The sequence below is a fragment of the Chinchilla lanigera genome, unplaced genomic scaffold (genome assembly GCF_000276665.1).
Source record: "Chinchilla lanigera isolate Chin_1 unplaced genomic scaffold, ChiLan1.0 scaffold00002, whole genome shotgun sequence".
In the NCBI taxonomy this organism is placed as follows: Eukaryota; Metazoa; Chordata; class Mammalia; order Rodentia; family Chinchillidae; genus Chinchilla; species Chinchilla lanigera.
Window position 1 is genome coordinate 56802336 of NW_004955403.1, and position 26241 is coordinate 56828576.

At 47.2% G+C, this 26241-nt stretch overlaps 1 protein-coding gene across 1 annotated transcript in view; it reads left to right on the forward strand.

Moving 5' to 3' along the window:
• Positions 1–26241, forward strand: part of Csmd1 (CUB and Sushi multiple domains 1) — a 1292092-nt gene that overhangs the window by 992441 nt on the left and 273410 nt on the right. Inside the window, exons 15-20 of the mRNA XM_005373917.1 lie at positions 1113–1307; positions 4475–4613; positions 7440–7627; positions 14983–15171; positions 23152–23268; positions 24958–25173. Of these exons, the coding sequence (XP_005373974.1) occupies positions 1113–1307; positions 4475–4613; positions 7440–7627; positions 14983–15171; positions 23152–23268; positions 24958–25173 (1044 nt within the window). The remainder of the gene's footprint in view (positions 1–1112; positions 1308–4474; positions 4614–7439; positions 7628–14982; positions 15172–23151; positions 23269–24957; positions 25174–26241) is intronic.

A 26241-nucleotide genomic window follows, 5' to 3' on the forward strand; every position in this document is an offset into this window, starting at 1 on the left:
TGCTGAAGAGCAAAAAGATGTCCTACTTGTTTTCATAAATACTTAAAGCAAGTTGGTGGTCTGTCAGCACCTGTCTTGGGTACAAAATTTACATGAAGAAGAGCAAGAAAATAATAGCGGAATTTTTGTTTTTATCTATGTCAGTTACATGTTTCAAGTTCCAGTCTTGGACATCTCAATATTTGGGGACTGGATATGTCTTTTCTTTTCCTCTGGTTTTCCATATATCTATCCATCCACACTCCTTCCTTCCTTTCTTTTTTCCTTCCTTCCTTCCAGCCACCCAAACATTTGTGCATTCACCCATTCATCCTCCCTTTTATCTCTTCATGCATCATCTATGCATTCTTCCTTCTAACCATCCAGCCAGCCAGCCAGCCATCCTTCCATCTATCTTCCTTCCTTCCTTTCTTCATCCTTCTATCTATCTGTATGTAGTATAGTAAAAAGCACTGAGGTGTTAGAGGTCAAGAGCCAATGATTATAATACCAGCTTTTAGAGATACTGAGTGAATTTTGATAAGAGAGGTAACTTCTCTTTGCCTCAATTTCCTCATTGTCCAAATGGATTTTATATAGGAACATGCATTTCAATGCAATTAGAGGTAATAAAGCAAGATAATAGTATATAATAGTACTAATATAAGTAGTATTGATTTATTATTTATCCACTGTGCCTCTTAAGTACTCTACTTAGAATTTGCTGGTGGTTATTTCATGTAGTGATACAGCAACTCAGGGTCATAGGCTTACTATTCTTCATTCTATAAGTAAAAGTAAGGAAGCTTCTGTGATCAGATCAAGAGTCTAAGGGCCGGGACTCCAGCCTGGTCAGATGCACCTCCTCCCATGTCCATCACCAGCGGGTGGGAGACAGTGTTTTCCACATGGTAAAGAGCTGTGGAGATGATGGTTATCTAGTTACCATCCCTCCCATAGATACTGATACCTCACTGATAAAAATGTGTTTATTTATCTGTTTATCTATGAATAATACATAACTGAAATTTGGAGAAATAATGGCTACATAAGTGCATTTCATTCCTTTCTTTTGAATGCAGGTAACTACTGATCAGCCTCTCTACTCTACAGCTTTCTTTTTTCCTTTTCAGCATTTGGGCAAAATGAATGTCACGACCCAGGCATCCCTATAAACGGGCGGCGTTTTGGTGACAGGTTCCTACTTGGGAGTTCCGTCTCCTTCCACTGTGACGATGGATTTGTGAAGACTCAGGGGTCGGAGTCGATCACCTGCATCTTGCAGGATGGAAATGTGGTGTGGAGCTCCACCGTGCCGCGCTGTGAAGGTGGGCCCCGGCCTCTGCACCCTCCCGCCGCAGTCATTCGTGTACCTCAAACAGGCACACTGTGTTACCTCCCATGTGTCCACAACAAGGACAACAAAAGGGGCTCAAACAAGAGGCCTTTATCCTTGCAGGTGTCAGGGGCCAGAAATCTGAGGTCCAGGCGGGGGCTGCACTGGTTCTTCCCACTAACTCTGAAAACTGGGCTGCAAAATAAATAAAAATAAGTAATTGCATATGCTCACAAAGCATTATCTTGCAGGAAACAGATGGTACAAGCACAGGTGTAACAATGTGTGAAAGTTGAAAGCATATAAATATATTAGCATCTCAGGATAATAATTTAAGAAACCTGAAAGGAACGTTCATACCAAAATGTTAATCGTGTTTTTGGGATAATTTTTCCTTTTTAGTGTATTTCTATTTTCTCAGTTGTCTCAAGTCAGCATATGTTTCTTTATCATGAGTAAGTAGAAGAGAAATGTGTAAGTTGAGGATTCCTCTCCTGCCTGGAATTTTTGGCTATGTTCACGCCAAACCCAGGATCTCTACGAGGTCCCAGAAGAGCCAGGAACTCCATGTAGAGATGTTAAACCTGAATACGCCAGGCCCCATCCTCTGCCCCAGCCAGTCCTAAAGTCATGCATTTTGTTTCAAGGAAACACTTCTAGCAAGGCCGACTCTCCCTAGGCTGCCAGTGCTGAAGATCAGAAAGATGTCCTCCTGCTTGTTTTCATAAATTCTTAAAGCAAGTTGGTGGTCTGTCAGCACCTGCCTTGGGTACAAAATTAACACAAAGAAGGGCAAGAAATCATAGTGGCATTTTCGTTTTTGTCTATGTTGATTATGTGTATGGAATGCAGAGTTTGTACCTTTTACATTTTGTGAGATATTTAAAAACAGGTCATTTTTAATCCTGTATACATAAGTAAATATACACACAAGGTATGCTCAGGTGTAAGGGGTAGGAGTGCTGCAGACTAATCCTGTCTATGTACAATGCTCTGGCCGAGCACATCGCCGTTGACTTTGAAGCATGAGTGGTTTCATGAGAAACACGCTTTAAGTAAAGAGTCCTCTGCTCCGGTTCCGCTACTGTGCACTTTACTAGTGACAAGCTGTTTACAGAGGTGTTATGAGCTGTGGGACAAGGTCCCTGAGTGCAGCCTGTGCAGGAAAGATCTTCAGAAGTGCCCAGGATATACACCAGGAAGATCTCCCAGTAACTATTAGCAACAGCCTCAGCCCCAGGCCCAGTCCCAGCCCCAGCCCCAGTCCCGGTCCCAGCTCCAGCCCCAGCCCCCAACAAATGTGAAGTTAAACACAGAATCCAGCTGCAGGCTGATAACAGAGAAAACCCACACCAGAGCTGAAGAATTTCTGGTGAAAGGTTCTGAAAGATTTTCTGGCCTGAGACACTCACTGACGAGTGCAGATGCATTGCAGAAAGACTGGGCGCTCTGAGGATGGGACTAACCAGCCTGCCAGGTGAAAAGTCTGGCGAAAAGAAACAGGACCCCAGCTCCAGAACTGAAGGAGCAGACAGAGTAGCGTTCTTGCCACTTTCTGAGGCAGTTCTGCAAGCCCTCTTTCTTGAGTGCCTCCATAAGTGTGACAAAAAATCCGCAGTGAACGCTGCTGCCCAGTGCCGCCCCAGGGATAGACAGGCTCATAAACACACAATGCCGTGTCCTCTCCACCGTATCACTTGAGCTGGCGCTAGGTGAATTCTGGCTCTTCCTCAAAGTCAGCATCAACGTGAAAATCAACATTTTGAATCAATTCAGGACACTGAGGCAACCAGGACACTCATGAGAAAGGACTTCCAGAACTGCCTCAGAAAGCAGCAGGAACAATAGCATAGGTGTGTTCAAGGGTGGGGTCCGTATCTTGAAGGGATAAATGACAATGTGTGTATCTTTTACTGTCATCCATTTTTAAAAATGTAAACATTCACCGTGACCTACGACCACACAGGGTATGAAGAGCCTCCTCTCCCTCATAGAACATGATTATCAGTTTCCTCTGGTGTCACTTCTTAAAATCAATTCTACTGTTGGCCACAAAGTAAACCTGAAGATCAAAATAAATGTAGGCCACAGCACTGACCGTATTCTCAGTTAAATACCAATGTAGAAAAGAAACAGAATCAAAGCAGATAGCTAAAAATTCAGAAGTACACTCTAATTAATTGTTTATTCCAGAGAAATTCCCACCATAAGTCCTTCAGTTCCTGCAACTCACAGGTGGTGGGGAGGTCCTTTCTACTAAAAATCATGAGAGGCCTGCAGATCCACAGAAAACAAAAACAAAACCAAGGAAATTTAACAAGAAGGTTCAATAATAAGGGCGCCTAATAGGAAGGTTAAAAGATAGAAAAAGATCAGTAATGCTCTAGAGCAGCACACGAACAGAAATCAGATGTCAGAAACAGCAAATCAAAGCAAACGGGAGTTCTTTGCCAGTAAAAGAAAAGCCCTCCATGACTGTGTTAAAGGGAGCTAGGAAAAAAGAAAAGTTTGTCATTGTTAGGAATGTAAAAGAGAAATGACCATTATTTAGAAAGAATGATATAATTTTACATAAAAAGTGTATCTCACAGCAACGTAAGATTTTGTTTTCATTTAAGTATGTTGTTCATTCTAGCAGAACTGACGAGATGCCAGGCGGGACACGGGTTTAGATTGTGGGGCGTCTCCCTGAATCTAAGACCTCCCTCCCTCTCTCTCCCTTTCCCTGCTGTCACTCTCTCATCTCCTCCTCGCCCCCTCCCCTCCCCGTCTCCTCTAGCCTCTAACCTGCTCCTCTTCTACTACCCAGCTCTCTGATAGATTTAAAAGTAGAAAATTCTCTATGAGTGAGAAATAATTGTGTAAGGATATATCTTCAAAATTGGTGATCTTCTAGTGAAATATTAAATACTGAGAAAATGGCCCAAATGAAAAGTGAAAAACATAAATGAAGTAGCACAGGAAATACCTGGGAAAAGCTGAAAGACTGAGAGTAGACAAAGACCTGGTAGCTTAGAGGAGTGCAGTGTGTTCTTGGTCTCCCTCGTGCAGAGACTGTCAGGACTGGGAAGCATGTGCAGATGGGCCTCCTATGTGGAGGCGCTACTGGGGCATCTTCTGCATTCGTCTGACTGCTCCTTGCTGGGTGTCTCCCCACAGCCCCGTGTGGTGGACATCTGACAGCTTCTAGTGGGGTCATTTTGCCTCCCGGATGGCCAGGCTATTACAAAGACTCTTTGAACTGTGAATGGGTCATTGAAGCAAAACCAGGACATTCCATCAAAATAACCTTTGACAGGTAAGGTAAAATGTTTTCTTCCTTCATTCTAGCCTGAGGACTCATGTCTGCCCCATCTTTTCAGCAAATGGGACTTATATCTACAGGAACCCCAGAAGGTTCCTGTAGGACAGAGAGAGAGGCTCTGATTGGTCAGCCCTGTCTCTGGCCCACAGCTAGCTTTGCATCCCTCCTGCTGGGAGGAAGGGGACCTGTGTGACCTCACCCCGGCTGACCCTGTGTCTTTCCTAAACTTGGGGCATGGGGTGGAGTGCGTTCTGCCTGGCGCCTGGTGGCCCAGGGAAACAATTCCCTGTCCCTCCTGTCCTGTCCCTGCCCCTGGCACAGCACAGGAAAGACGTTTCAGCCAGGATGACGGGCACTGGGTACCTGGAGGTGGCTGAAGGCGACCGGCGAGTGCAGCAGATTCTTTGTCTGAGTTTCCCACTGCTTTGGGGACACCAGGGCTTGGTTTGTTGATAGTGTACTTGACAACCTGCAGAATGAGCGTGCTTTCTGAGCTCTGTGTGATAACATTTTCCCATTGGGTTGACACTGAAATCAGTTTTTGATTAAAAGCTAACAATGATTGGAAACAAGCCATATGTTTTGAAACCTAAAGAAGCATCTTCAGTTAAATGTCCAAACTCTCATTTCAGAATCATGTTGAGCTTTTCTAGGGAGGGCCTTTTTCTTGGTTGGATCACATTCTGAGTCTTGATATTCAGACTATTAGATGATCTCAATAGAGATGAACATTATTTATTATATTACATCTTTTTTCTTTATTAATTTCCTAAAAATCAGTGATAGCCATACTAGAAATATATTTTTAGTAAAAGTCATGTTATCCTTAGTAAATATTTTTGTTTGAAATTATTATTCACACTATTACTTATCTCTGTTAGATGATAATCTCAAGTGTGACAGTTCATCAAAACAGTGGAAACATTTTGATTGATTCATGTGTGCTGGAGAGTGGATTTCTGAAAGTAGTATTTACCAACTGAAAAAAAATCTAACTCTGAGCATTCAGGAAAGTAAATTTTGTTTCCTACTAACTGTTGCTCTTTTTAATACTGGGTGAGGGGCTGGACGGAGCGCTCCGTGATTCTCAGCAGAATTTAAACTACTTAGCAAATATCGTAAGTTACATTCTCATCTGGCACAATCTAGTCTCAGTTGCCTGAAGCGTTACCCTTGTTTAATTTTTGCCCATCTGGTCTTTAAAATGTAATTTCAGTGTGGTAGTTGGCAAAATCCTGGGCAACAATGATTTTTCTCCCCTGCATACGCCACAGCCCTTTTAGAGGAGAAGATCCAGTGACTGTGGGCTCCCCGTCCCAGGCCAGCCCACACCCCATGGAGGGTGTGTTTGTCATGGACCCTGAACCCCTGACTGAGGGCGTGGTCATCACCTGTATGCCAGCTGCGGCAGCATGAAGAGCCTTTAGGGTTTTCTGTTTCTGAGATCATACCAGAGATCTTAAGCTGCTGGACGGACACTGGCTGGTGCTAGCCGCCACTTGAAAAGAAAACGGTAGTGTGAATGTGTCAAATGCATGATTTTTATCTTTACTCGGAACCCTGGAATCTTGAACGTGTAGGAACTCATGAGCCCGTTAGGGGAACGATTAGCATGGTAAAGGACAAGGCCGGCCCAGCACTTGGCCTCCCAGATGCAGGTGCCCCGGCCCGCGACCTGTGCTGGTCCACCTGTGCCACAGGGCAGTTGTTCGGGTTCCTCTCTGAGGAGCAGCGCGGCCTAGCACAGCGGGCGGTTAGCTGTAGGAACGCACTGCTGTGCGTGTGGGCTGTGAGGAGTTCACAGCTAATGGCAGCCAGGCGGCACCTTTGGTTCCACACCTGCTTCTGTTGATAATGGAGCTTCTGTGCCATGAGGACAAGGCGGCTCCCCGGCCCCAGCTCTGCACCCCTGAGTTAGCAGGATGTGAGGTGCGGTGTGGGAAGTGGAGCTCGGGCTGTGCAAGTCTTTGGCACAGTGCTGCTGAGTGAGTCAGAGGCGTACGAGGTCAGCTGCTCCCAGAGAGCGAAGGCAGACGCTGAGAATCCAGCTCAGCTCTTGGAGGACGAAATGGGCCCATTTAGGAAATTGTCTCGGCGCCGTGAACGGCTCCATCATGGCACCGAAGAGGCCCCGAGGGGCTGTAACTTTATAAATATAATTGCCGGCCAGACTCTCCGGAAGCACCAGAAAAGTTAAGCACTCTTTGGAAGCTGTTCTAAGGTTTTCCAGTCATTAACGCACCCACTGGTATGCGAAGTGCTGATTGGCTCAGTGTTCTTCTCCGCCTGAAAGGGCTGGTGCAGCTTTAAAAGGCGCAGATGTTTCCAGGAGAAATACGCGAATATCGTCGTGCACTTCGTGCCTTCTTCCTTTAAGAACCCATTTGCCTTCCGCGTGTGCATCTCACGGTGTCCACAGTCACGTGAAGAGCAGTTTGTGAAAAATACCTTGAAAGTACACAATCATTGATTTCTCACTAATTGAGGGCTATTAACGAGGCAGATACTAATGATCTGTCTGCTTAAGAAAACTAATCTAGTTTATAGTGCTTTTGTATCACAGCTGAGTAAAGCTCTTTGTTTGGAAAGATCTCCGATGCTGTGAGATAATGTTGGATAAGGTGCACAGATTTGGGGTGCACTGTTTCTTCCAGAGAAAAAGCAATGTTGTCCCATGATGGGTGTCCCAAGGTACAAACGGGGTGTGATGTTAAATATTCTGTTCCCACGGACATCCACAGGTCGAAGCCCTGGGGGCGCGTGGGAGAGAGTGCTCCGTGGGTTCAGGAAGCGGGCTCCTCTGACGGGATGCCTTTGCAGGTTCCAGACGGAAGTCAACTACGACACCCTGGAGGTCAGGGACGGCCCTGCCAGCTCGTCGCCGCTGATCGGAGAGTACCACGGCACTCAGGCGCCGCAGTTCCTCATCAGCACCAGCAACTACATGTACCTGCTCTTCAGTACCGACAGCAGCCGGGCCAGCGTGGGCTTCCTCATCCGCTATGAGAGTAAGCGGCCCCTGGGTGGGAGTGAGCGGGTGTCCTTCTCGGCTGGCCTGGGGGTGGCTGGGCAGACCCGACCCTGGCTGACCATGTCCTGCAGTCTGGACAGCACTGATGGTGCTCTGCGGTGGAGCATCTCAGCTATTTTCCTTTAACTTCTTAAATATGTATGAATTGCTTATTATAAAGTAAGATGATAAGCTAATTGCCATGTAAGGTACTTATATGTTCTTATTTTCAGAAAAGATTCCACTGGCCAGAAGGGATGTATCTTTAGCGATGAGTAGGGGCTTGCTGGTAGGGCAGTTGGTGTTGTACACGGAGTCTGGTGACCCAGGCAAAGGCGTTCCACTCTGGAGAGAGCACAGATTTCAATGGAAATAAAATCTAGCTATGCAGAACTGTGTACCAATGGCTAAGAGAATTTTGTGAACATGTTGTGCAGTGCATTTAGTCCAATAGCCCAAATTTAGATATTCCTTCTCATTTTTGATTCGTTATGTCAAAATCTGGCTTTTAGTTTTAGCTTCTGAAATGATGAGAACAAGTCTTTGTCCCTTTATGGCCACATTAGAGCACATCTACTTCTGGAATCTAGTTGAGGGGTGTTCTTCCTGTGAAGACGTATTTAACCGGAGTCATTTAAAATTGAAACAAAGCATGTCAGATATCACCCTTCCTCCTGAAAGCCTTCCTCTCTGAGGACAACGACGTAGGAAGAAGAATGGTAGTTGCCATGGGAACCCAAGAAACATGCAGCGATCTTGCAGGATTTTCAGGGTCATTCGCTCTTAGAAACTTATCTCAAAATAAATAAGATAAATTTTAAATAATTTCCAAAACATAACTTTATAGATACACAATTTTATGAATACATGAATAGGTTCCTGCCCAGTATTCTGGATTTTACATCTCTCTTCGCCCTGTGTTCCTTTCACCACATCCCACAAGGCAAGTGAATCTTTGCACAAAGCTTCACCCAGCTCACAAGTGCTAGCACATTCCCATGCCCATGCCACGGAACTGCACGCTAAGGGACCCACGCGAGTGCATACACACGCGCATGCACACACACACACACACACACACACACGTGAGGTGAGGGTAAACAGTGGGCTCTCACTGTGCCCTGTCCTGGTGGCAAGAACATTTATTATTCATGACCTAAAGATTCATTTCAAGCCTAATTTGAAGTTATTAATTATGCGTCACACACGCACATTTATTTAAAAGTAATATTTTTAAATTTAAGAACCAGAAAATTTTATATCTGATGCCTTCTTTATGTCGCTTTAAATGACCCCTGCCCTTGGAACACCCCACCCTCATTATTTTTGGTCCAGAACTTCCTGGCCCATTCTTGGGCACTTTTTGCAGTCAGGCACACACTGCCGTGAAAACCCTCAGAACGCTCTCTTCACTTGGGGTGCCATGGTTCCAGCACATCCACAGCGGCTCTGGAGTCCTCTTTCCTGAGCGTCTTTAGTTGTGCCTAGACGTCCTGAACTGATGCAAAATATTTACCTTTCATAGTCATTTTGACTTTGGGAAGGGGCCAGAATTCACGTGAGGCAGGCCCTGTGAATGAGGTAGAGGGAGACACGGGGTCGTGTATTATGGGCCACCTGTATGCTGGAAATCACGCTTCAGCTGTGTGCCCTGTGTTGCTGATCACACCCCTCTTAAAGACACTGAAGAAAGTGAACTTCCAGAGCTGCTTCAGAAAGTGACAAGGAAGATGGGACAAGTGTGTTCAAATGGGGGGAGGGGGAGGTTACTGAGGAGATTAATGCTTAAGGGAAATGTGTCTTATGCTGTAATTAATTTTTTTTTTTTTTTTTTTTTTTTTTTTTTGGTGGTACCGGGGATCGAACTCACGACCTTGTGCTTGCCAGGCAGGCGCTTATGCCAGTGAGCTATATCTCCAGCCCTGTAATTAATTTAAACACTTGCCATCTCTTTGGATCACACCTGGTACTTCCAGAGTTTCTTGCTCTGAACTCCTAGAGATGTGCATTGCACAACATGTTCACAAAATGCTCTTAGCCGTTGGTACATGGTTCTGAGTAGCTAGATTTTATTTCCATTAAATAAAATCTCAGGGCATTGTCTGCACTTTCTGTTGGATTAGAGCATTGAGACTACGTAGAAGAAACAGCCACGAAGGAAGGCCCAGCGGCCATGGGTGCAGTTACCGCTGCTCACTGACAGGCAGGTGCATGTGAGGAGAAAGGAGGAAACGCACGGAACCTGGAGACACAGGCTACGGCGCTCGTACAGGGAAGGGTGGGAACAGCCTGGGCTGCTGTCTTTAAACCACGTTATTAGCGGGTGATGTGACTAGCAGTCACCGTCAGGGCTCTCACATAAAGGAGACTCCAGACAGCCAGCTCAGATGTCCCGCTGCCTTTGGCTTGGGTGGTAGAGATCTGAGACGCCCAGGGCATCCCGTGGCACCTGATTCCACAGGAGGGAGGAGTGTTTTCCTCTGGGACACCACAGGGGTCCGGCCTGCCCAGTGTCTCAGGGAACTGCAGATCCTGAGCCTCAGTTCTGGTTGAGGGGCGTCCAGGAGCTGGAGCCAGGGCCAGTGTGCTGGCGTCTACTGACGCCCCAGGTCCCTCGGGCAGAGCCAGCTCGGGCCTGAGTCAACCTGGCAGGCAGGACACTGGAGCCTGGCCAGAAGAAAGGAGGCACAAGCAAGGGGCAGAGGGACAGGAGGCGGGTGAGCAGGGGAGGATGCTGGCCGCACCTTGTGCGTGCCTGCACCCCTCACCCTCTGAGGAGGTGCGCACTGATGTCCACAGGCAGGCACTCTAACTCCCAGGGCTCCTGCAGCACCTCCTCAAACACTGTGTTGCTGTGACCCAGGAATGACTAAAAGTCAAATTCTATAGGCCATTTAAGCATGGTAGACATGGACATGCTGATGTGTGCTTGTAATCCCAGCACTCCAGGAGGCTGAGGCAGGAGCATTGCAACCTTAATGACTTAACAGGACACCAACTCTAAATAAATAAATAAATAAATAAATAATAAATAAATAAACGTGCTGGCGATGTAGTTCAGGGCCAGGGCACTGGATTCACCCTGTAGCAGTATGTTTAGAAGCAAACACAATAATAATAACTCCTCCTTTGTGGTTCACCTTAAACTGTCGACACTGGAAAGTTGCCTTTGCTGTGCACTGTCAGTCAGACCTCCCCCTTGTGCCCAGATAACCCCTGCACACACACAAAGCGCCCCAGGAGCGGTGTTCACGCTCCAGGCTCGCTTCTTCTCGCAGCGGTGCCGTAGGTCACCTGCTCCCCAGCAGGCAGCAGTCTGGCAGAGGCTCCTCTACCTTGAGCTGGGGAGGGTGGGATCCAGTTACCCCATCGCCCGTAGCTGCCTGGGTTGTGGCTCCGCTCCATGTGCTGAGCCCCTGAGAGTCTGAACATCATCAAAGCTTAGTGCAGTTGTTTCTGCGTCTTTCCATCCTGCAGGAGGCCGTGGGCAGCCTGATCATACTGCAGCAACGGCATGAGCCCTCCAGGACGCTGCTCTGTGTGTTGATTTTGAATAACCACTTTAGAAGGAATTGCAAGATAAATAAAGGGAATCCTCCAATGTGAGGAAGTTTTCCACTTACTTATGGAGCGTTACTTAGAAAGGCTTTTAGAAAATTTGTAAATAGGATCTGAAGCTAGAATAAGCATGAGATATAAATATAATTAATTCATACATTGTGTTATTTACAAATGCATGGTATAGATACATGAGTGTACTTGGGGTGCACATACAACACATACAGGTTCATTTTCTGAGATGCAGTGATCTGTTTATGACCAGGGAAAGTGGTCAAAGTTTATGATGATGGACATAACAGTGCTAGCCAGAACACACACGCTTACACGCACACTTACACACATGCTCTCTCCCTTCTCACTCTCTCTCTCTCTCTCTCTCTCTCACACACACACACACACACAAACACACACATAGGGAAGAGAGGAGCAAGAATTTTTCAAGGGCCTGGGTTTTAAGTCTCAGTAAATATTTGACCTGATTTGCTAGCTCTCCTGCCTGTTTCCTCGCCTGCAGGAAGGCTGTAACCTCCAACCTGAAGCTGGGAGGCTGTGGAAGGTGACAGCCTGGCAGTGCGTCCCATAACTGACACCCAGCAAACATCCACTCTTTCCTTGACTAAACTGTTATTCAGATTGCTAACTAACGCAGAAGCCAACTTCGTTATATTAAATGCACATTCCTGTAGCTATGCAAGGGTTAGGTTCAAAGTAATCAGCCTCCTCTGTTTGCCAACAGCACATTTACGGTCACTTGTTTTACAAAGGTCAAATGCAAAGAAGCATGTTTGCATCATTTCTGTGAATAATTCCTACTCACTTTAAATTTCAATTAAGAAACAATTGGAATAGAATCTAAATGTACTCCTAGTTCCCGTTAAATCCTGTCCTGGTGAGTGGACCAGGCCTCTTATCCTAGCACTCTGGGAGGCTGAAACAGGAGGGTTGGCAAGTTAGCAGCACCCTGTCTCAGGATAAAACATGAAAAGGGATGGGAATTAACTCGATGAGAAGGCCCTGGGTTCAATCTTCGGCACCACAGAAAATAAAAACAAAATAAAATCTGTTGACCTTTGCTTTTCCTTATGTTGTCTAAGTGGATCAGGCAGGCAAGCAGGAATGCCCCGAAGAGAACCCAGAGTCCTTGAGCAGGTTCCCGCAGACAGAGTTCCTGTGCTCAGGACTGACTGCATCTCCTGCAGAGCTCTGGTCGCCTTCAGGCCCCGGCTCCCTGGACGTCCCTGGGGCCTTTCTCACTCCCTGGCTGGGATTCCATGGCTGGCCTGCCTTTCTAAGGTGTCCTCCAGTTCACCACTGCAATCGTACCAGGCGCATCTTCCCCACCTCCCCTCCGGCCCCAACAACTTGCAATGCTGAGGAGCCCAAGGCCGCACATTCCCAGCTCAGCACCAGTACCCAAAACCGAACCACAGACAGGAGCAGAGCAGCAGTGTCTTCACTTTTACATGTATAGAACTCTAGGTTTAAAGACCTATGCCCTGAATTCTATCAGTATTTGTCTCTTTTGTAACTGCAAATTCTGTATGGGAAAAGGTCATAATAAGTTCTAAATTTCATTATAAATGCTACTGATTAGAATTATGTGTGTGTGTGTATATATATATATATATATATATATATGCATAATTGTAATTCCCGTTACTATTGTCCACTGCAAGGAATGGACTTGCATTGTCCTTGCATTCCAGTGCAAGGAATATATAGCTGTTTGGTCATCACAGGAAACCCCTAGAAGATATTCAATGATTTAGGTGATTTTTCCACACACTGGATGTCTTAGTTACTCTCTTCATTGGTGAGACACGAGACCCAGCGCCTTCAACTTCAAGAAGGAAAGAATTATTTTGGCTCACAGTTTGTGGAGGGATAGTCCATAGTCAACTGACTGCAAGGCAGGGTGGCATGGAAGAGGGGCATGGTGGGGGAGACACAGTCCATGGAAGGGTCCTGGAAAGCAGAAAGCAATCTGAGGAGCAGGCGTCAGTGCCTTTGAAATTTATGAGATAAAGGCAGTCACCTCTTGTGCATGGAAATGAACCCTTGTTAGTATTTGGGAACTCAGAACGATAGCTTAAGAAAAATTCTTAGGAAAAATAAAGCTCTATTTTTTTAACTTTGGTTCCTCCCTTTGTTCAGCCTAGTCCTTTGAAAGCGACACTCAGGTAGCTTCATTGGCTTTGCCAGTGCCAACCACTGTAGCGTTAAGGGAATCTTCCTCCTGAGTGTAAACCTTGAACCCTCTGCCAACGCTGAAAAATCACTGAGCGTTTAGGAGTCCCCAGAACTCCTCTGAGGTGTGATGGCTGGCTGCAAGGACTCAGAGAGCTTTTGGGAAGGTTATGATGCAGTCATGTTCTGTACAAGAAAATAGAGGTAGCCATGCGGTAGAGCCTGGGAAGGACCCAGGCTCAGCACAGAACTTGAGTGCTCTTGAGGGCTGCAAGCTGCTAAGGGCCAATTCTCCTGCACTGGTGTCCAGAGCTCCTCATGAATGGCAATAATGAGCTCAGTCACTGCCTCCACAGTGACCTCAACCTCCAGCTGCCCCCATCCTGTAGGAGGTACAGAAGTCTCCTTGCCCCAGAGCCCACCGTGAGTAACCCAGACACCCCTGATGCTCAGGAGGTTCCAGCTGGAGCCTTCTTGGGGCTGAGCTCTGTACCGAGCATTGCTGAACAGTGGTTTCCCCGTCCACTTGGGCTGCATGACCTCTGGGGTCGTGCTTTACTGTACTGACAAGGAAACATGGCTGTTCAGTGCTGATAATATTTCTGAAATCTCTGATTTTGTGTTTCATGTATTTTACTTAAGGATGGAAAGTGTATTTATAAGTCACATCGCTCAAACTCTTTGGAGTAATGATCAATAATAATACTCCAGAGATCATGAGAGGGTATTTAATAGCCTAAATAATGGAAATATTGTAAGATTTTTTATTATTCTGGATCAGAATTCATGTTCTGAACTTTATCAAGGGAGTGATACACACTGGGAGCAAGCCTTCGTTTACGCGCATGTATAAACATTACTGTGTCATTCTCTTCCTTTTTTCTCAGTTTGATCATCTCTTAAAATATGTGCTCTTCTAGAACGAGAAATGTGAAACAGAAAAGAAATTCTTGCAGCGACATGATCTAATTTCTTAACTTCACATTGCGCTTTTCTTCATGTATTTTAGCTCAGGTTAATTATAGGCATTTCCAAAGTGGCTGACTTAGGTACAGATTCTTAAATTGTATGGATTTAAGAAATGCAATTTTAAAAAGTCAGCTGTAGTGTAATTTTAAATTGCATTATGTGTGTCTGTATTTAAGTGTATGTATGCAAATATATGAACGTTATACAGTATGATCACCAAAATCTAACAGGAACGTCAAGTATGGAAAAGAAAGAAAGGAAATGATGGAGATTAAAAAATAAAGAGGAAAAATCTTGGACCGTAATAGTTCCTTGATTTCACATTGAAAACAGTGAAATTCACAGAAGTCAGTGAGTTTTTCAGGGTTGCATTTCTGAGAGACAGGCTGGCAAACTGGGTAACAATACAGCTCCCCCTGCTTTGAAACACAGGGTCACCTACTTGAACTTGCATGGCTCCTTGCATTAATGGAATGCTGGATATTCAGCAGTACATTTCATAATGGGTTATTTCCATTGTCGTCTTCCCGGTTCGTTGTGCCTGTGAAGCGGATAGGGCTTGATAGCACGGGCTTGTCCTTTCTTTTCCGTTAACCTGGAAGCTCCTCCTGTGCTGTGTTTGCACTGTGCATCTAGGTGTGACCCTCGAGTCAGACTCCTGCCTCGACCCGGGCATCCCTGTGAACGGCCATCGGCACGGCAGTAACTTCGGCATCCGGTCCACGGTGACCTTCAGCTGTGACCCCGGGTACACCCTGAGTGACGAGGAGCCCCTGGTCTGCGAGAGGAACCACCAGTGGAATCATGCATTGCCCAGCTGTGACGGTAGGTGGCGCTCACCGCGCAGGCGCTGTAGAGAGATGCAGAGTGCAGACTTACGCCTCCAGGTGCTGCAGATCTCCGAGAGTGATTTCTCTGAGCAGCTGTAGGACCTAAAGTTTTGCACTCCTGAAGTTTGCCCACCATATTTTCTCTACTATGTAGAGCAACTATTTAGAAATAGGGCTGTCCAATGCCCTGTCTGGGCCTGGCACCCCACTTCCTCAGCTCTGTCATGTTTGCATTGCTGTGCATGGCATTCCCTGCAGATGGGCCAGCGACAGAGTGAGTTCGCAGATCCCAGAGGCCGGGCCCAGTTTTCCTCCCGTGCAGATGGAAGTGAGGCCCTTCCTTTACGTCCACTCAGCCTGCCTCGCGACCCTTGCCTCCTCGGGGGCACCACCTGGTTCCCCAGCTCTTGCAGCCCCTGTGTCCTTTGGTGCTGGCCGCCGCCCCATGTTCTGGCGTGGATCCACTCCTGGAAGCCTCAGAGCTGCGCAGCATTCTCGCGTGGAGGCTGACTGTGCACCCCCTAACCTCACACTAAAAGATAAATGTTATTTATATCATTTGCAAGAAAACTTTGCGCATTCTGCCTTTAGTCCGGAAAACAATCCCATCACCGTAAAACTGTTTCCATGGAAAGTATGCGTAGGTACGTGGAAGCTGAATGTCTAAATGGAAATTTCCATCTGCTGCAGTGGTATAGAGTGCAAGCATTTCTTTTCAAGCATTGTGTGTGCATTTATTAAACACCTTGACTTCTTTGAGAATGCACGCACATGAGGGGGTTTCTGTAAGAGCAACCTCAGCCACAAACCACTGAAATCCTTCCCCTCTGCCACCGAGCGTCCTCTGAGCGATAATCGGCATCTCCACGGTGCAGGCAGGCAGCGCAGCTTGGCTGAAGGCGGGAGGATCCAGAGCACCAGAACGGGGACGTGGGGACGCTGGGCTCTGGGCAGCAGTGAGGAGCAGCCAGCTCTGTGCGTGCAGGGCCAGTGGTCCGCGGGTGCAGAGGAGGGCAGCAGAGGTGGCCCTGAGCACACAAGGCAGGAAGCGCACTGGCTGTTCCTGCCTGCTTGGTGGCGACATGGAAGATCTTCCCCCTGTGAGGAGCCAGCTGAAGCATTCTCCTTCCCCCGCTGTGGATCACACTGCTAGAATCACCTGGTCCCATATCAAGTCCACTGCCCAGGGAAGAGGCAGAGGCAAGTGTCCCAAGACAAAACGCAGATCAGATCGACCAGGCAATGTGGCCTCCCACCTGTGAGGGTGTCTGCCCCCCAAGGACAGACAAGGGTGTCTGACAGACAAGTGCAGCTGAGGGTGGGAGGGAGGAGCCGTGTCCACCAATGGTGGGAGTGGCAGGCAGTCCCATGCCCCTGGGATGTGGCTTGGAGTCCTTGGGGCAGAGCAACTACACTGAGAGATGATCCAGTAATCCCACTGCTCACCACTGGTGTCCAAGGAAAGGACAGCGGCGTGCTGAGGGCACACCTGCACTCAGTGTCCATCGCAGCACTGTTCTCAGTAGCGCCCATGGGTCCACCAGCAGACCCAGGAATAAGGACAGCGTGGTGCGTACACAGGGGGATGCCACTCAGCAGCGAAAGAACAGAATCCTCACATCCAGGGGTGGTGGCCCATGCCTGTAACCCCTGCACTGTGAGGCTGTGGCAGCAGGATCACTGCCAGATCAAGGCCAGCTTGGACTACACTTTACTCTCTGAAAAAAAAAAGAGGAGCAGAATCCTGCCACTTTTAGCAGCGTGGATGAGCCTGCCAGACATTACATCGAGTGCCATGAGCCAGGCCCAGAAAGCCAGGCCCACAGCAGCTCAGCTGGGTGTGGAATCTGGAGTAGAGAGTGGAGTAGTGGCCCCCAGGGGCTGGAGGTGGGGAAGGTAGCGGACGAGGGGACGCTCTGTGGGTCTGAAGTTAGAGCACGACAAGAGGAAGAGACCCAGGCACAGCTGCAGAGCGGGATGCCCACAGTAACAGCACTGCAGGGAATGTCTCAAGATAGCCAGAAGACGGGATTTTCCATGTTCTTCCCTCACTCCGATAAACGTTTGAGGCAATGGATATGCTAAATAGCTTTATTTGATCATGACACAATGCTTGCATGTATCAAAACATCACGATGTTCCCTATAAGTAGGCAAAATTAGTTCGTGCCAAGAAAGCAAACTTAAGAAAACTTCAACAAAATTTTATAAGACCTGAGAATATCACATAGCATATGCAAATACTTGCCATTTTTATGGTTCTATACTGAAACCAACTCTAACAATGCTGTTCAGATGCTTCAGTTCAGCTACACATGAGCTAAAATGCTTCTAAGTTCATGTATGACTGAAGGTGAGTCACAGTATTTTATCGAATTTTCTAAAACTTGCTATAAAACAAGCTAGTCACATGGAAAATGGCATTAACTGTCCACTTACACGCCGGCCACAGGGCTTTACTAAATGCCGATGTGTTGGTAATAGCTTTTTCCTTTCCCAAGCGTGGCACTACAGATAAAGTGGGATTTGGAACTGAGCACGGAGCAGCTGCTGCCCCTGCGTGTGTTTTCCTTCGGCTTGGGCAGGTGACTGGGACCCGCACAGAGCTCCCGTCCCCAGCTCGGGCTGCCGGCCTCTCAGTCCTGCGGTGGAGGCAGACCAGGGGAAGCCCTCTGATCCCGCCTGAGCCATGCATCACCTAGTTCACCTGAGGATGACTCTCACCTGTCCTGGCCCTCCATTTAGTAATGAAAAGAGATTAACGCAAGTGAGAGACTTTGCCTGAAGCACCTGCGACTGCTGCTCTCAAGTTTGAACTGGTTTTTCTCCATGCATAACTAGGTTACGTGATGCTGTGCATTAAATACTGCCCGTGAGTTAGCAAATCATATCGGTCACTTCATATTTGCAGTATTTTAGTATCGACTCGGACTGTTCTCTACCTCTGCCCAGCACAGCGCTGCCTTCCCCTTCCTTCCCTTGAACCGTCACGTGAGGATTCACTTCCCTCAGTGTGCTTCCTTCCATCCTTCTCGGCCTGTAGGCAGGCTGCCCTCAGCCTAAGCCAGGATCCTCCCACCCATGCCCCAGGCTCTAGCCTGGCACCTTCCCTGACCTCCATTTCTCCCAATATGCAGCTCTCCCAATATGGCTTATCTTTCACATTCTCAGTTCTGGCTGTAGAAGAGAAATGTTTGCAAATAGAAGCAAAATTTTGAGGAATGCTTTTAATTTTTTGCAAGCTGAATTGTTTGCAAACAGAAGCATTTGCGAACTGAGGTGTTACTGTATCGTCTTCCAATTTAAATTTATGGAAATTTGAAATTTAAATGATATAAGGGAATGGGTAACATAATTATTAGTTTTACTACAGTGGAGCAGGTTTCAGAAATGATGAATTTGTACTAAAGGTTATTAATAAATCTTCTAATTCCAGGACATGTTAGAGCTTGACATGAGAGTTTTAGCCCGTCATGGTTGATTGTTTTCATTTAACTCAAAGAATTGCTCTCTTAGCCCTTTCGAATCTCAGACAATCTCTCAAAGCCTGTGGGGTTTCACTGCAACAAACCACGCATCAATAGGCTAGTTAAACATTTAAAAATTCATGGCTTTTAGGAAGAAAAATAAAGCAGGAGAACTTTGAATATTTTACATCACTATGAGAAAAGATGACCCTCGCAGGATCCTTTACATCTCTGTGGTGCTGCTACAGTTCAGTTTTAACGCATCCTCTTCACGGGCCCAGGCCCTGGAGATCCAAAGCTCATGGTGCCTCCTGACCCTGCTCTGCGTTGGTGAGGGCCCGGACAGGGGCAACTCTGAGGACTTGCTTCCGTTCTGTAGGAACATCTGGGAACGGCTCACTCTTTCACAATCATGTATCCAAATACTACCATATCTGCACCCCCACAGTGGAAAAGTTAGCTTATCAGCATAGGGAAGGAAAGGCATTCATTAAATCGCTTAAAGAAATAAGTGCTTTATTAGACAGAGGAAAAATGGCTGAGGGTAAGGAAATGAAAACTTTACTTTCCGAAGGTAAAATTCAGAAAGTGCCAGTGTGGGATCTTGCAGCCTGCGAGGTCAGAGTCAGGGAGATAGCCAGCGCGAGGGCTGGAGAAGGGAGGTGTGGGCGCAGGAGGGGCGCAGGAAGTGAGCCCCTCCTGGGGATGTGGGCAGAGGTTTCAGGGCTTCGAAGCTGGTCTCCTGTGCAGGGCCAGTGTCCCAGGGAGCTCGGGTTGTGCGTCTGATCTGGTCTCTGGGCTCTTTTGAGGGGTCTGAGATGAGGAGGGACTAGACCCGGAGTCCCTCCTCTGCTGCCCCGGCAACCATCTCCTATCACAGGGCTCCACACTCCTTTAGCGGAAGCGACCTCAAGGTCAGTAAATGCTTAAATGCATGAGTACAGTCGGTGACTCCTGCGCCACGGAGAGATGGAGAGGTTCCTCGCGACATTCTGCTCCGAGAAGAGTTGTCTTCATAGTTTATGGCAAAAAGAAAGAAGAAAAAGGGAACGATGGATGAAAAGAGAAAAGAAAGGAACCAGACACAAGACACTGTGATCTCTTCCAAGAAGAAGTGTGCAGGACCTCTGCGGTGGGACAGAATGGGCCAGAAAGGCTGCAGTTGAAGAAGTGGAGCTGGAGAACGGACAGACGCCTGGGTGAGGCGTGCCATGGCTCCAGGAGGGACAGCTGACACCACGAGCGCATCCTCATCCAGCGGCAGTGGAAACCCTGACTGGGTGCAAGCAAGAGACTGCACCGAAAACGGGCCCAGAAGACCTCCCATGTGAAGTAAGAGGGGTGCAGTCACGTTGGGGATGAGCGCTACCTTGCCAGGAGAGAGGCGAGCCTGATGTGGGTGACTCCTCCTCTCCCAGGGCTGCTGACCTCATGGACAGCGGCTTGCCTGTGACAGGCTCCACCCTCAGCCCTCCCTTTCTCTGGTCCAGGAGAGTGGATGCTTAGTCACCCACTTGTTAAACCCTTTAACCCAGCTTCCTGGGCCGTAACAACTGGCTGTAATTTCACTTCATTAGAAGACTGGGCAGCTTCCGAGGTGACAGGCTAAAGGAGGTGGGAGGACAGCGGGCTTCTGGTAATTCCAGCATGCGGAGATGGCCTTCCGGCTCCTGTGGAACCCGGGAACCTCAGGGTGAAGGGACTGAGGATGGACGGAGGGCACTGGATTAACACGGAGTTGGTCCTCATCTTCTGTGCTCCTGGCAGCCCCTTACCCTGCACTCAGCACTTACCACCCTGCCAGTGGACAGCATGGCGCCCACCCGCTCCGCTGCCTGCAGTCTACCCCACCCCCTCCCCATGATGTCCCTGTCTGTCTGTTTTGAGTACATGCTGCAGGTTCCGAAAGTAAGTTAGTGTCTCCTTGGAATAAGTCATGCCTGATTATCTGAGGAGTTTTAAACAAACTATTCGCCTCTCCCACTAGATTATTAACTTCCGTATGCTGAAAACTTCCCTGTCTTATTGTTTTGTGTGCTCAAGAGCGTAAGAGAGCATTCGAAAAGTACAAGCACATCCTTCCTCCTCCTCCTACTCGGTAGGCGGTTCTGACTGCAGAGCTGCAGGCTGAACAGACCCAACCTGGGGCCCGGGGGAGCTGGGACAGCCGCTACTGAGAGCACCTGGGGGATCTCAGCTTGGGTCCCTGCTTCTCTTGTTCTAGTTTCTGCATAGTTCATCTCCACACAAAGGATTCCTATGACAGTGTATCTGGGGGTCTTGCTAGGTCAGTAATTTAAGTAGAAAAGTGAAATTCAAGAAGTTATAGCCCTAAGGAAAGCAAAAGTAAAATTTTACTGTGTCTTTAATGACTATCCAGAAAAGACTGCACAGCTTCATGTAATGCAAATTATATGCAACTAAATGTGCAGCTTTCCCCAGGGAATGGAGCCCCGCCTATGAATACAGCAAGGCCCATAGGGACACTGAAATGTAAGTTAGGGTTTCATGTTACTCACTCTTTTCCGCTCTCCAGTATGAAGTGACAATACCAACTTAATTCTCAGTATAGCAAATTCCCCTTTCATAAAAACCTGGGCTTCCCGTACCTAGTTCACTCAAAGTCTTCCTAGTGAGTGACTAGACTGTGCTGTGTTTGTGCACATCTGTACTGAGATAAGCACCGGGCTGGTCTTTCTGCAGCGTTTCTTCCAATTTCCCCCTCCATGGCTGGTTGGTGACGGGGTTCTCTGCCTTGTGTGTGTGTGGACAGAATCGTGCAGTTGAGCACAGTCCTCCCGCTCCTCCCCAGGAGACAGCCCAGCAACTGTCCTTGATGATGTCAGGACAGAGGAGGAAAGATGCTTGGATGCTTTAGACTCCTAAATGAAGCTGGATACGAACACATTTTCATCAGTTTATGTACAGATATAAACAACTTTAGATATATGGGTCTCAAATTTATACAAAATGTTTTTAAATCCTTTGGTTAAATCCTTCACAAAACTGATACCTGAACATGCTAATTTATGCTAATCCAATCATGCACAAATCAAAGTGACGAATGAGTAGTTTCTGTGTTCAGAGCAATGTTCACCCCATTTCCCTTTGCACCGTGGCCCCTCTGCTTAGGCTCCTGTGTGGATCTGCTGTCCCCTGAGGTAGTGATTCTGAGATTCCCTGTTCTCAGTCTCCCTATTGGTGTCCCTGTTCACTGCCCTGGGGACTCACCCACCCCGTCAGCCTTCCACCTGGAATCCAGGCTCCCACATGAGACGTGAGTGTCCAGCCCAGGTTTCACCACTCATTGTCCAACATCAGAGCAGAGGAACTTAAACCGTCACAAGGTGGGAGCCCCTGGCCTTTGTCTATCTGCACGGGAGCGATTTCACTTAGCATAGCGTCTTCCACTCATGTGGATGCAGTGACAGGATTCTGTTCTTTCTTAACCACCTCAGGTTATCCCATCTTCACCTGTCTCCCCCCATGGAAGAGTACAGTTGGTTGCTTCCGCTCTTGCTGTTGTGACTACTTGTACACTCAGAGTGGGAGTACAGCTTTCCCTTCAACATACCGAGTCCTTCCCTTGGATACACAACTGATACTGCTGCACTGTTTGGTAGTTCTACTTCCAGATTTTTAGGAATCAGCATACTGTTTTCATAATGGTGGTACTAGTTTACATTCCTGCAAACACGCGTGAGGGCCCTCTCTCTCCACATCTGTGCCAGCTCTGGAAACCCAAAGAAGACGTGTCCTAGGAGAAGCGAGGGCAAGAGTGGTTGCCAAAGCTGCCCAGACTGCGGGGGCTGGCGGGAGCATGTCCGGTGTCACAGGCACAGTGGGGCCGGTGTCTATCTATGGCTACAACAAGTAGTTGGAATTTCAGAATAGCCAGTGGAGAGGCTGCTGAGTGCTCCCAACAGAGGAAGTAGTGAGTGTGTGTGTGTAGGGATGGAAATGCCAGCGATCCCGATCCAATCACTGCACATGGTACTTAGGCATTGAAATATCACATTGTACCCCATAAATGGTACAGCTACTATGCATTTAAAATTAATAAATATACACAATAGAAAACCCTTAAGAGCAAAAGATATCCTTTATATTGTGTTGACAGCCTGTCACTACTTTCCCAAGGAAACTATTATGACATAATGATCTTTTCCTTCCTTCAGAAATGACTCTGAATTCCCTTCGACTGTAGCAGTTTAGCTGCTTGGGGTTCAACCTCGCTGCAGGGCTGGGGAGAAGCCCGAGTCTGCTGTGTCCACAGCCCTGTGTTTCTGAGCTGGTCCCCATTCCTGCTGCGCTTTAGATTTCACGTTGGCTGGGGCCCCGCCTGTGCCCGGCCTGTCAGATTCCGAGTAAAGTAGTCTGAGCTCTGTCTTTTTCATGAACATAACATTGGCCCCTTTGCTAGTCTCACTGCAAATTCAACGCCATTGTAAATGTTTGGCATGAGCAAGCACTGTGAGCTTTAACATGAATTATCTCTGTCACTTTAAGCCCTGTGTGGCGGCTACATCCAGGGGAAGAGTGGAACGGTCCTTTCTCCTGGGTTTCCAGACTTCTACCCCAACTCCCTCAACTGCACATGGACCATCGAAGTGTCTCATGGAAAGGGTAAGGTGATGGCGGAGGCCTCCAGTTCACAGGGTGTGGCCTGAGCGCCACAGGGAGCAGAGAAGCATTGACGTCCAGACACAAACAAGAGAAAGCACTAATGTCCTTAGGTGTATTTTAGGACTTTAATTTTCAGGGTTTTTTTTTGTTTTTTTGGTTTTTTTTTTGTTTTTTTTTTTTGGTTTTTCTCCGGTACCGGGAACCGAACTCACGACCTTGCGCTTGCCAGGCAGGCGCTTTGCCGCTGAGCTAAATCCCCAGCCCCCTAATTTTCAGTTTTAATAAGATTCTAGCAGAAAAACAATCTTTAAATTATCAGAACTACAAGCAAAATAGGTTCCCAGAGGACCGACCTGGATGCATGTAAGTAGGGACTGGAAATCAGGCATCATGGTGAGACACAAGGCCAGCAATAAATAGTAACATGTGACTACTGATGAGGAAATAAGCATCACCTACACTTCTAGTTCTTATTATACACCTGGGAAAATTTGTGTACTTGCCTTGTGTTTAAAGTTTACCCATTGTTATTCCACATAATAAATAACCGATTTTTATACAATCCAGTGATGCCTTCCTAAACAGACATTGTTGTCCCCATATTATAGGCAAGTACAGGAAAGCTGGAGAAATTATGTGTGTGCAGGGAAGGTAGTTGCTAAGTTTAGGAGAGAACTCTGTATCTTTTATACCTAGCTAAATTTTCCTTTTTAAACAAGCAATTTAGAATTTTGATCCCATAAATACTATGTAGACTTTGTCTTTTGATGTCTTTGAGCTCAGCTTAGTGCTAACCTGACCTCTTTTATTATCCATTCTGTTTTATACCATGCTGCCATGAATGTATATTAAAGATCTTGGTCATAAAGAATAAACAGATCATGAGTGACCAAGTTTTTTAATCAGCACAATATGTTTACTTAAAGGCATGTGTTCATGGTTACCTGTGCTCCTGTCAGCACAGGCATTCAGAAGCAATGCTCAGTGTGGTGTCTGAGTGGGCACAAGCGTGGTGGGTAGGTAGAACTTCACTCTTAAGAATGGTTCACCCCATCAGACCTTTGATACACTGGAGCTTCCAACTGCATTTTTGGAAGGGCAGTTTAGCACAGATGGGAGTTATTTGGTTCTTTGTCCTTCTGAGACAAATGCTCTCCCTGTGAGCCAAGGGATTATTCTTGAATGTAAGCATCATAACATCCTGACCTGCATTACCTGTGTGTCTCTATTTCCATCTACACCTGTCCTTCAACCTACATTAGCATCCACATGTGTATGGAACTACACTGAGATCCATATCTACTCCTGTACCCTCATATACACCTGTGCCTGTGTGGACGTCCATCTTTATCCCTGTGTGTCCATAGGAAATGTGTGCTCTACCTCCACCTACCTCTAACTCTCTGTTTACATTCCTCCCATCTGTGTTTACATGGACATCTATGTTTATCCAGATCCACATCTACTTCTATACCTATAGCACATATTTAGGCATTTATTTTTATTTCCTCTTTCTTCATGTCTACCACGACCTTCTTTCTATGCACTTTTTTCTCAAGCTTCAAGGTTAGAGCTACATCTTAAAATGATATTTTAGAACTTTGATACAAACCTTTGCTGTCCACATTCTGTGAGGCAGTTGACTTCAGCTCCTCTCCTGACTGCTGTCTCTGCCCGTGTGCATCGCAGGGGTGCAGATGATCTTCCACACCTTCCACCTCGAGAGCTCCCATGACTTCCTCCTCATCACCGAGGACGGCAGCTTCTCCCAGCCGGTGGCCAGGCTCACGGGCTCAGTGCTGCCTCACACCATCAAGGCTGGCTTGTTTGGAAACTTCACTGCCCAGCTGCGTTTCATCTCGGACTTTTCCATTTCCTACGAGGGCTTCAACATCACCTTTTCAGGTATGCGAGTCTGATTGTCGTTTCTCAGTTCCGGGAATAACCCCGCCTTTTCTCACGCTGGTTTCCCAATGCACGCGCTGCTAATCGGAGACAACTGCCCAGCCCTGGGCGGAGGAGCTGAGCCTACACCAGGCAGAGTGCGACGACCCCTGGGTGCCACAATGCACCATGCCTTTGTCGATTTATACGTCCTCACCCTGGACAATGTATACACAAGCCAGCTCTTCCTGAAAAGCCCACCTGGCTTATGCTTTTGGTCATCTGTGTCCTTGAGGAGGCTTCTCCCCCCCAGAGGTGACCTCAGGGCCAGCTGTCCTCTGACCCCACTGGCTCCCCCATCCAGTGGATGCAACACTGCAGGAGAGCCAGCCAGGGAAGCTGTGTGGACATAGGGCGAGGACAGGCTCTTGCTCCTGTCCTAGTCACACAGGGTGACCAAGGCCACGCCTCCACACAGTGACTCTTAATAGATTGATATTGCTGAAGGACGGATATTACATCAGACGTTATTTCCATGGGTTAAATTGCTTAATTAGTATAATTTTATGTCATAGGTAGTAATATGACTTTACAGATGAGAAACATTCACAGAACCTGAAGACACACGTGTAGGATAAATTTAATCACATGAGCAAACAGGGCATAGTGAGCAAATAGTGGTCAGGCTATGGCGTTGGCATGTGCTTTCCCACCCCATGCCAGGGCCAGAAGTGGGGAAGGCTGTGGCTCTGTGATTACTAAAGGTGTAACAATGGGGTTACCTCACATCTGTGTGTGGGACAAGCTGGAAAACCTGTTTTCCCGTCAGTCTTTGTGGCTCAGATGTGATTTAACTTCTCATGATTACTTCTGGGTGCCACAAACACATGTGACTTCCTCCACTCTCAAGGTCCTATGAATTCCTCAGCAACTCTCCATGACTCTTGGGGAAGTAGTTGCTGTAGAATTTGAGTATCCATCTCATCTCCTCCAAGCACAGCTCTTCATAGAAAGGTTGTGTTTATTCTACTTTCTCTTAGCTGGCAACTCTGCTTCTGTCTTAGACAAAACAAGAACTCAGTCATGGAT